This window comes from Ptychodera flava, chromosome 16 (assembly GCF_041260155.1).
Source record: "Ptychodera flava strain L36383 chromosome 16, AS_Pfla_20210202, whole genome shotgun sequence".
Taxonomy (NCBI): Eukaryota; Metazoa; Hemichordata; class Enteropneusta; family Ptychoderidae; genus Ptychodera; species Ptychodera flava.
This window is the reverse complement of record NC_091943.1, coordinates 956,957-969,160: the sequence shown is the minus strand read 5'-3', so window position 1 is coordinate 969,160 and position 12,204 is coordinate 956,957. Positions and strand designations below refer to the sequence as shown.

At 37.2% G+C, this 12,204-nt stretch overlaps 1 protein-coding gene across 1 annotated transcript; it reads right to left on the bottom strand.

Moving 5' to 3' along the window:
- Positions 1–532: 532 nt before the first annotated feature.
- Positions 533–11,949, bottom strand: LOC139152462 (F-box/WD repeat-containing protein 5-like). Its single transcript, XM_070725579.1, has 6 exons — positions 11,776–11,949; positions 9,407–9,759; positions 8,821–8,998; positions 6,674–8,276; positions 5,699–5,908; positions 533–4,683 (listed from the first exon to the last, which is right to left on the bottom strand). Exons 2-6 carry the CDS (start codon positions 9,755–9,757, stop codon positions 4,491–4,493), a joined length of 2,535 nt encoding a protein of 844 aa, XP_070581680.1. The 5' UTR covers positions 9,758–9,759; positions 11,776–11,949; the 3' UTR covers positions 533–4,490.
- Positions 11,950–12,204: the final 255 nt, after the last annotated feature.

The following is a 12,204-nucleotide window of genomic DNA, read 5'->3' as shown; positions in this document are numbered from 1 at the left end:
AATTTCAGGAAAACTTTCATTTGTAGAATTCCTTACAGGCCTCTGAGGTGAACAAGCAAAAAATCTGACAAAAAGCACAAGAACAAAGGAAAATATAGAGAAATAAAAATACAATAAGCCAGTAAAAAACAAAAAGACAAAAAAAATACAAACACACAAACAGACCAGCTGGAAAATATGACAAACATGTATAGTGGAGTAATTGTGAAAACTTCCGATCAGCAAACATAATCACCACGCAAGTGATAGACAATTAGCCAGACCAAAATTATTCTGTTGCGTCGTGAAACATAGATGGGATAGAGGTATATAATTGTCATGTATGTTTTCAGCCAGTCTGTCTGATTGTTTATTTGTTTTACTAGTCTTTTGTCTCTTTAAATCTTCTTTCTTTTGTCTGTTCATTGTTTGTCCACTTATTTGTTTGCATTCGTGTTTACTTGTTCATTATCAAGCTTGAGGCCCCTATATCATCCCTGCCTTCCACTGTATTTTTTACATCATGACTTTCACACAAAAAAAGACACAGAAGTAAAATTGTTTACCGTTTATTTAATAAACATCAAAATACTTTATCATCATCATCATGTTTATCCAATACTATAGGCTAGCAGAATACATGTAATTACATTTTAGCTGGGTAAATATGATTCATAATTGCTATGAACTTCAACAAACCCTCATTCATTCAAGACATCCAGTTAATCTCAAAAACAGGCAGCAAAATTAAATCTTACATGATCATTATAGCAAAGACAAATACATGGCCTGATACTTGTAAAGTTTGCCTTGAATAATATTCATTACAGTAAAAACTTGATTTCTTGACAGTTGAAATAATTGCTTTTGGGCTACAAAATAACGCCGGTGATTTGGTTTTACCAAGTTATTCATTGATTGTTAAATTTCTGTGCTTTTCTTTGTTGGCATGAGTAAATATAAACCCTCCACACTAGACTGAAAGGTATTTCAAAGGGACCTCTAGCTATGTAATGTATCCCTCACTCAAACATGATGACTCCCTAGGTTACTAGTGACTGGTGCTAAAAGCCCTGTGTGCTACTGAGCTTATCTTGATTTGTCTTTTTTCCCAAGAACTGATAATATGAACGAGAAAGTGCAGACACATTAAAGGCTAAAATTCAGAGATGTAAAATGGTAAACATATTGTATTAAAAATCGCTTTCCCCATACCGTAATAACAGCTACAGGAAAGATCATCAAAACTGCACTTTTCTTTCAAGAAAATTGGATGAGACACTATATGGATAGTATTGTGCATAATATTTGCAACCAACAACTAAACTTTGATATTGACTCTATTGTAAATCTGACGTCAGCCTTTTAAATAATACATTCTATCCATACTGAACTATAAAAGGTTAATTTGCATGTAAATATTTTGCGTGTGATCAAAATAGCATATAAATAACAACAGCAAATGTCAATCTAAAAATTCACTGATACGCTAATAAACGACCAATGCAATGGCGCTACATGTGAATATGATAAAACAATCAATACAAAGCAATTAACGCTGTCACTTTGGGATAATTTGTAAAAATTGTCTGTCTTAAATTACAATCATTGACAGTCAGCTGTATTTTGACTTGGAAAAAGATTTCTAACCATTTTTAGTGGTGGCATTAAAACTTAATTTGTATTACTTCATTGCATGCTTCACATAGAATGAACGTTGTGGTTCATGACTGATTGTTGCATGTACACGTGATTGTCATATCGTAATATATTTTGTCAAAAAAAAAAGTTTGGAATTTTAAAATGTAGTATGTTAGGCCAAAAAAAAGAAAAGAAATGTTTCTGGTCAGCCCGCGCGTCACTTGAACAACAGCGCGTCACCCTTTTTTTTCTGTTTGTGGCTGGCGGCCGTGGCTGACACCAAAGCAAAATGGCTGAAGAGAAAGAGAAAATTCTTTGGGGGGCATGATCAGTGACTGCATGAACAGTATATATGTGACTATATTGATAAAACTATGAAACTGACCCTCCTCCCTCCCTTGAGGCCAAAAAAAAATAAGATAAAATAAAATAAAATGCACGTCGCCGCACCATTTTTTAAAGAAAGACCTGACCAGAAACATTTCTTTTTTTTTTGGCCTTACAGCCTTTGCTAAAGTCAGAATTTTACAGACATTCATTCAGGCAGGTGGTATTTCCTGTGAAGCAAGTAACTACTACCACGTTTACAATTTGATTGAAACGTCATGTTTTTAATCCTGTGGTTGCATCTAAACATTCAATATTAAAGATGAAGAAATTATGATTGTCAACTAAGGTACAGCTGTTCCCTTTCTGTTGTGTGTTCTGTATTCACAATTTCCTCATGAGAATGCAAAATCTACCTCAACCAGAAATCAGAAAAAATGTCTCCACACCATTTTGTAAGCATTATGCCTATCACAGACATGTAAAACTATACTTTGGCATGTGGCATCATATGATAAGAAGGACCCTTAGCATGCTTTGTGTATTGTGAGTAAGAATTATGATCTATACATAGTTTACAGTCTATACCCCATGCACTGACTGTCACAGAATGGCTGACCCCTATGATATCTCATAGCAGATCAGGGGTGATAGAATGAAATACTGTATTTATATAAATTTCACATTTGAAAATTTCACATTGCAAATAATTAAGAAGCCTTGAAAGAAATTGCAGCATTCACTTTTCCATCTGACACAAAAATGCAGGCTTAAAGTTCTAGGCATTCTTCAAATATTTCACTACCATTATTTCATATGTTTTGTTTTCTACACAGGGAAATGTGGGTGAAAAGGTTGAAGATTGAAAGAACACCACTGCAAAAGGTCAAACTGTAAAAAAATAAAAACTTACACCATGTCATGTGACCTGAGCTATGGTGTTTCATGTCTAGGGGGTAACACTCCTAGCTGATACTAGTAGTATTTCCAAACTGTTATCATATGCATTTCTTCATGTAATTACTATATTGGTTGAGGTATTCAAATTAACATAAACCCTAGAAAATACTTTTGAAAAGTGAACGATGAACACTTAATAGCATCATTAAACTTGATGTGTGGTGAAAAGGCTGATTTGAACATTCCAATTTAGTTTCTAAAAGCAATGAAGACCTCCTACCAGCTTGGCTGACACTATAAACTATCAATGATTGACAAATCTGAGTTTACATTTCTCTATGTTACGATCAAATTTGATTGTCGAAGAATATGTCAGTCAGGCATTATGATTGGCAGATATAATGTGTTCATTTCATTGAATTTACATAATGATGTCATTCTAAAACAAAATACTCTGTATTTTACCACAGAATTTAAAGTGAAATTCATGCATAGATTTTGAAGTGGAAGATTATTGAGCTGTTCTTGAGATACTTTTTAATTAAAAAAAAAACATGAAAATTCCAGACAATAACAAAAACTGGACTGCTTACATTACTTTTACACCAATGTGGAGCAGAGGAATAGCATATAATGATAATTAACACTGAAATGAAAAAAAATACTTGTACAGCCTCTTGATTTCAATGATGTAAACTAATTCCAAAATCTAAAGGTTTTACTGGTAAAAAAGTTTGTTTTAACAATCACTTTGCCAAAGCCTGATGAAAATATTTTTTATAACAGTCCATGACTATGATGTTGGCAAAAAAACACAGTACTCTCTATAATTTTTTCCTAAAATTATGATTGCACATTGACTTTGTACAGTACACCACATATATGTATATGACACATACAGTGCAAATGACATACTCCTAAAACACGTCTTTTCTCTGGAAATCTTACTTTTTGGGTTTAAACTAGAAACGAGTTTCAAAATTCATCATACAAAATTTAAAATGAAGTTTACCGATTTCTTGATTTCATTTAATAACGAGAAAAAGTAAAAAGCATGTATTCATTTATTCATTCATTCATTAATTCATTAATTCATTTATTTACTTATTTATTTATTTATACATTTATTTAGTTAGTTAGTTATACTTTGAAAATCTGAGTCTGTAATACTGGTATCATGCACATAAAAGTAAGCCTCTGTGTATAAGAATCATGCATATCTCCGACTCACTTCAAATACTGTACACCCCTTCTACTTTCTCATTTAGGTTAGTTCCTATTGAATCACAGTGGTATGTTTGGAACTACACATTGTTAAATGAGGGGTGATTAAAGGTTGAATTTGAGTGGAAAATGTGTCATTTTGTGATTTCATTGTTTCATTGTGTCGATGTAATTACATCATTCTTTCACAACGCACTATGTACTTTACATGTTCTCAATATAAATTGCAATGAGGATAATACTTTTAATGACTGGGAATTTTACATTTATTGCGGAGAAAGAAACCTCGTTTTTTTCTGAATTACAGAAAAGGTGCTACAAATGGTCCAGTATTGCAAATGTCACTCTTCAACTGACCCTTCATCAGACAAAATTTCCAGATGTGGTTATCATGTGGTTATCATGTGGTTATCATGTGGTTATCTTTCATACTGCTCCATCATGGCCTTTGACCTCCATACTTTCAAGGTCCCATCATCACTTGCAGTGACTAGCATCTCCTGATCCCTAGGACTGAAGGCCACAGAGTTGACCACATCACTGTGGAGCAGCTTGGCAAGCTGGATTCCATAGTATCTGTCCCATATGTATCCGTACTTGTCTTCGGCCCCACTGTTTGCAGTCCATATGAAAATAGAAAATGAATCACAATGAAGTATATCTGATGATGATATCAACAAGCACAGCAACAACTGAGTTAACCTGTTCACCCCTAATTTCCTGTAAACAGGTCCATAATCACCATTGATAATGATAGTATTAGGTCAAACCATGGTGGTGACAGGGTTAATCAATGATCTGTCTGCTTGCAGGAGATGTAATATGCATTAGACTTCATAATTTTGACAAAATTCATCTGCAAGAACACAAGACATGAAAGGCAAGACCCTACCTTGTTACAAATCGGCACACTATGGCAATGCATTCCCTCAAAGAATTCAAAGACACCACGTACAATATTTCACCAAAAGTTATCAATGACAACCTTGGTGCATTCAATTTTATTATTGCTCAGATCATTATACACTAGTAAATACAAACTCTTTTGTTTTAAAAGATTACAACATATAGATGGCATCATATCCTTGTTATGCATGGCAGTCAATACTACATACCTCAAAATCAAAAGCTTGTAACTTATGCTCAAACTTTCTCTTTCACAATCTCAAACAAAATTAAAAGAGTTGCCATCCAAAATGTGGGATTAGAAAAACCAGACTGCCTAAAATTTACTGATGTTTGGAAATTCAAAGCAGCCACAATGACCTGAGTTAACCCTATCAGAAAAATTAAAGTTTTGATTTTCAAAACAATTAGACAGGGAAAAGGTCATTTACTGCACATTACTTCAAAATGAATCAATGGAAGCTGCAGACCAGAAAAATACTCTTATACTTTGAATTGCCCATTCTACCTTAAAAAGGCATAATCCTGGATGGAAAAGGAAAGCTTGCAAAGTGTGAATTAGACGGGTACAAACACACAAGAATAAGTGTACCACACCAAGAAATATGCCCCTTTAACTTTAATCCTTCACCCCCATTTCCCTTTCTAGAGGTCCAACTTTACTGTAGAAAACAATGGGATTGGGCCAAACCACAGTGGTGAAAGAGTTAAGTGAACCTACCTTGCAACATAGAGGTCACAGACATCAAGGAAGATGAAGATGAGTTCTTCATTGGAAGAGAACGCTTTGTGTCCGTAATGCCTTTTGATTTCTGTCATGGTTACCAGGTCATACACATGCATTTCTATCTCCTGGGATATGGGTGGTGGTTTCAAGGGATCTGATATCACACAATTCTTTGGCCACGACCGACTGTTGACGTACAGGTATCTGAAACATAGTACAATGATTTCTATTACTGTTCTGTAACGAGTACCCATAGCATGCATGTCTTATCCCTATAGTCTCACCTGGCAGGAGGAAAATGTCCTAGTCATAGGCATCTAATAGGTAATTATCATCACATCATACATTGTCTCTATACTGCAGAGGATGTGAAGAATAGACTTGGTGGAAATTACTGTACTCATTATTTTTCACAATTTCTGAACTCATGGGAATCAATTTGAGAATCTCAAAATATTTCCAGAAATTTCTTGAGGTCATCAACACATGGTATTCCATGGGTAAGAGGGACCATATTATGGGTCAACTACACATGCGGTCATATTGGTGAAAGTGGCACATTGTGATGCATGCAGATATCCATGCACAAGAATGAATTTAAGGCATCATCTCTGGTATGTTTAAAAACACAACAAGTGAACTATTTAATAAATACCAGTACATTTTACAACAGTATTGGATCAGATTGCAAAACAAATTGGCAAACTCAATTTGTAAAATCGTGTCATATTTGTATATGTGATAAACTCACAAAACCAACATATGCCCACAGTATGGACAAGCCAAACACCCTGTCATGATACATATAGCTGCTTGTAACTAGGTATTTGTAATTGCAATTTACATTGAAGCCCCAACCTCACCAGACTATTTTAACTATAGTTGGTAGTTCACACAAATGCCCAACCTGGGGTGGAAGGGGTTAAAGGTCACAGTATCTGTATAGTGTATCTCTATTTATTTCCTTACCTGTTATCAGGTGAGAGTGCCATGCCAATGATATGCCCATGGATGTCAATAACATGATCTACTTTGTCAAACTCCACATCTCTCTGGATACCCGGGTGTCCAACAGCTTGTCCCTCCATGACATCGCCATCCTCCCCTTGCTCTTCCTGTTGGTGTTCCGTCTGTCTGTGATACCTGGCAGCAAGGGCCTGCCTGACATGCTGGATCTGTTTCCTGGTTGATCCCAGTGACCCTCTCATATTCCTTGTCATGCCATGTTCTATTCTCTTGATTCCTATCTGGTGGGGGGTGTACGCTATGGTCCCCATTGAAAAGATGAGATACTTCGACCTCTGTGTCCCACTGGAAGTTGACAGCTTCCTCTTTTTCTTATGTTCTTTGTTGTCATGGTTACTCCCACTGGAAGTATCATCATAGTCTAGATCACCATATGAACTATCCAACGATAAATTCTCTGTGCTGGTTCTTAGTGATTTGTTATCTGCATATTGGATGGAAGGTTCTTCGTCAAGACTGTCAGTGCTGCTGAAGTTGAAATGTTTTCCCCAGCTGCGTAAGATATCCCCGCTAGCTGAACTGTCCATTGCTACACCAGTGAAATCGACAGATGAATATACAGTGTCACTGGAACTGCATCGTGATTTTGCGAGGTCACCGACTCGCGACCTCAGTTCATTGTCTGAAATGCTGGCATTTAAAGCGGCTCTCTGTAAGTTTGAATCCACTTCAATTCTGTTCTGCTCTCTCCTTTTCAAGCCTGCGCTGTCAAGGTGACCAGTTCTCCTTTGCTCTGATTGGCTACCGCTTGGCTGAACTGCATCCACTCCGCATATGAGTGCCCTCATTGTTTCATCTTCAATATCTTGCGGCCTAGATCTGAGTTCAGCCATCTTGACTCTGCAGTACACTCTATCAAAATGTGTATCTCCAATTTTTGTTGTTCCCGTGAAAAAAATAGTTTCATCAGAATCTAGATAAGCACCAGTGCTTCCTGTTTTTGCATTATCATCTACTTTCTCACTTTTTCGTGCTTTTAATGGAGGACTTAGACCTGTCACATCACTGGCCTCTCGTTTGCTGCTACAAGTTGAACTTTGACCCTCTGGAAATTTGATTACAATTCCATCGCTGCTCTCCTCTGTGTCCCTGTATCTCAACTGGTCACTGTGAGTTTCAAATTCACACTCAGAGTCTGGCACATCGCTACCACTTTCCTTAGTGAAATCAGAAACATCAGTCTCGGATGGATTTTCATCCAATTTTCTCCTTTCGCAACTTGTAGTTTCCTCGGTTTCACTGTTGCTATAGTGACCGCACATCTGCCCGAGCTCCAGATCAGCATCGTCATTCACATTGATGGAGTCGGCGACCATGATGTTTCTGATTGTACTTGCGTTGATGTTGAGGAATTTGAAGAGTCTCATCACCACCGACTCATCTTCGGAGTCGACCTCTTGCGTGGCTTTGTTCAGCCACAGTGCAGAGCAGGATGAGAAGTGGCCAAGATAGTGGAGGTTCCCAGACAGGAGATACTGATTGTTGAGCCACGCACCAAAGGTGTCATAGGGTTTGTTCAACACTCGGGATTGCAAGGAAAAATCCTCTGGAAAGAACAAAGCACAATATGGTGCAAATAAATCAGCCAAATTACAATTTGCTTTTGCAAGTTTGCAAATCATGAACGACATTAGTCAAATTTTCCCTCCTTATTGCTTTCTTTCTACCATAGCAGTCTGAACTTCCTGACATGGTATGGCTCTATCGAACTGAAGGAATAGTATGCATTGAGCACGGTCCCTCCACCGTGCATTGAGAAATTTATGCAAGCTTTACACTGCCTTGATGATTTATCTTACCTCAGAACTTCAGAAAAAGCTTTCCAGTATTGCCAGCTTGGCAGCTATTCAGACATGCATATATTGAGTGTCTATGAAGGTGTATATGTGCGGATATTGGTAGTCTTATCTGTATAGGGTAGTCATTTTCTTATCAGCAATTACTGAACATAAAATCTGAAGGAGCGAGTGGTATGTGGAATCACAGAGAAGTCAGAAGGACAAACACAGAAGGCAGCGCTGACAAAATACTTGAGGTACAAGAGTGCTTGAAGGTACTAACTGGAAAGTTGTCCATCTGAAGAAGCTTACCATGAATGTTAAAGACAGCAATCTCTCCAGATGTACTGTTGGGTCCAAAATGAACTCCAGAAACCAACAGCAGAGTGTCTGAGATGTTAAACTGTGAAAATTGGGTGTACTGCCATCGAAACAATGCCTTCATATCTCGGCTGTACTTCACCTTGCAGGGTGACTTTGCAGACCAGACCTGCATAGTGAGCAAAGTAAAAATTGAAAAGTAACTCATTTTCTTTCAAATATATTTTTTGAATTTATTTACTACATCTTGTCGACATATAAAAATGTTTGTAGCCAGGGGCGTTTGATCATTAAAGCTGACGCATGATTAACAAAGAATATTCCAAGTATAGGTGTAGTCAGACTACAATTAGTTTAAAAGGATCAAAATCAGTATTTTACAAGAATATTTGATGCAAACTGTTGTAGAATCAGTTTCATTGCAAGGACTTCCATCTAGGAAGGGTGGCAGAAGAATTCATGTCACCACACAGAGAAATTGCATTTCACATACATAAACATCACTTTTCATGATCAAAACATGCTCCTAAAATATTTCCTGATTTGTAACTGGGCAAAACTGTCATCACAAGCTTACTTTTACTGTGCCGTCTTTTGAAGAAGATGCAAACATGGTGCCATTGTGGGCAAAACTGACGTGTAGAACTTGATCCGAATGCTCTTTCAAAACCTGGCTCTGCTGGCATGGTACGTGATATTTCAACCTCTTGTACTCGTTGTAATAGGATCTACACCCTCTTCTCAGCGGAAGGCTTCTATCTATCTTCAACTCAAAGAAGAATAGTCGCTTCCACAGGAACTCATCATGGCCGACATGCGACCAGTGTTTGCATGATTGGCAAGCTCTTAGCAGGTCCACTGAAGAGAGGTAGGAGAATATGTTGAGGAGGAGGCTGTCTGGAAGGCACAGCCAGAGATTCTCATTCATATCTGCAAAAAGTACAAAATGGACAATAATTAGTTGATTTCATGGCCCACATACTAGCTGCATCTCTTTGTAATACACTGACATCAAACTATTTTGTAATATTCTGTCATATTCTTTGAATTCTACACAAGATGGAAGTAGCCTTTCAGTGCATTACAACATTTGTGACAGAATGTACAAGTAAATTTGCCACTGCACTGGTCAATTCTTTTTAAGTCTCATGCCATTTTTAAAACCTGGTCATTTTACAAAGAAAAAAGAGAATACATGTGACTCAGGACATCCAGTGCCATTGTATTCCAATGGATGACAGCCTATTGTTTCTGTGGTGATTTCACTTTGTACATATATACACCATGTAAACAATTTTTTAGCGTATTTGCATGGAGGCTGCCATATTTGATTGGGATATCCATGTGTTTATATCTTCTACACAACTCACACATGCAGTTCCAGCTACAGATCTATGATACTTGTGGATGCCTCCTTCAGTACTCACTTTGTACACAAACTAAATTTAGTTTGAAGATGACGGAAACGATGTAAAAAGTTGCGGCTGATAGGCCTTTAATGACTATCTATAAAGCATTTAGGTGGGTTTTTGTTCTGAATTGTTGAGCACCACACTGTCACTGATCCTTTTGTTTTCACCAATTCAGACGGTCCCATAACGAATAGCACTGGTTGCAATGACGTCAATTTTCTTTTGTTAATATGCAAAAATATTTGTCTGCACTTCTGCAAGAACGACGAAAAATACAACCTTCAAGTCTTGCAATGGATACAAAAGTCACACTAATTTATGCCTCAGACTATAGGTTGCACCAACAGCCACGCATGCAACAATAAAATTTGTCCAAATTTCAAGCAGTAGTTTCCAATGTCATGCACATGCAGCTATATTTAGTTACAAACCTGAAAGCAGCACTATTGTGGAGGTACTACATGTCTTTATGACTGGTTTACTGGAAAACTTAAAACATTAACAAAAATATCAAATAATATTTCTACAGCATTCAAACTCACAGCCTACCGGTAAAGGGATTGCTGAGGGCTGAATTTAACAGGAAAAGTTGTTCTCTTTGCATCTGATTTTCTCAATTTTTACATGCTTTGAAGAAGTTAGTTGTACTGTTCAGTGTCTTTAAAGGGGTAGATATTTCTATCAATTTTATCTCTATAAATAGACAATTTTCGAAGTACAAATGATTATAAACGCCATGCAAGTATCTACCTGAAATACAAGCAAACAAGCTAATCACCTCTTCACCACAGCTCAGCTAACAGTGAGTAATTATCTTATCAAATATCAAGTCAAAGCTTCGATTAGCAAGGTATTTCACGCGCTGCTTTCTTGATTAGAATCTACTACAGTAGGCAGCAAACTTTGTCCCATGGAAGACGTCTTGCCAACTTTTGACACAGAGTTCAATAATATAAACAGTATCTGGCAATCACGCGCTTCATCCTTTGCTGATATGAGGAAAAACAACGAAGGCTCCGATAGCCTTCCAGTTTCCATGGAAACGGCTTACTCCAGTGAGGTGTCAGTGTGACTTTTATTTTGCAATTTATAGATAATGAACAGAGCAAGATATGTCAATGGATCATTGCACTGACATGTTGGTGTTTTACGAGGTACATTCAAGAATATAACATTAGCAACGTTGATAAAATTGTTAAAACACAGTCAGTCCCTCCACCGTTCTTTATCGATAAAGCACTGCAACCGTTGTGCAAGCAGAGCATTTTATAAAAGCTATGAACGATCAGTTGCGTCCCATGGAAACATCTTAGTCGATCTATACGCCAAGAACGTCGTTTTCTTTCTTACATCATTAGAAATGGTAATATCATTATTTGGAGGACACATGACTGATGCGTTCATTTAAACTGATTACCAACACCACTCCAATCCAATCATAGAACAGCAATCACATAAATTGATTCATTCAAATACACAGGGACACTGATTCAAAGTTGAAGAGCTTAAAGAGTGAAATACGGTGTACACTTACTGCAGCGAATAAATTCAGATTGTCGGAATTGTTATAAAATCAATTCACGCAAGCACTGCTCTCACACGCGTGAAAGCATATCAATTACTGGCATTTTTTTCTAAAATTCCAAACTACAGGTGAGGACGGCTTTGTCAGAGGACTTCTGCCATCTTTGTTTTGATGACGTCGCGTTGCATTGTGGGTAAAGTGACCCAAACTCGGGGTCGTGTTTGTATAGTTCTTGCGCAGCAAATCTATTTGTCATCAAGCGCCAATGTCCGGTTTAATATTTTAGTAAAATGCTTTCGAACAAGAAGCACGGCTTTAAGGTTTGGATGTGTATTTTCCCTGTTGCTTATTCTGTGTTCGCGTCAGTTTGCGTTGTGTTGGGGAGACCTATGCTTTTATTGAAGGTGAAGGTCTCTAAGCTTATACCGAGACATTGAC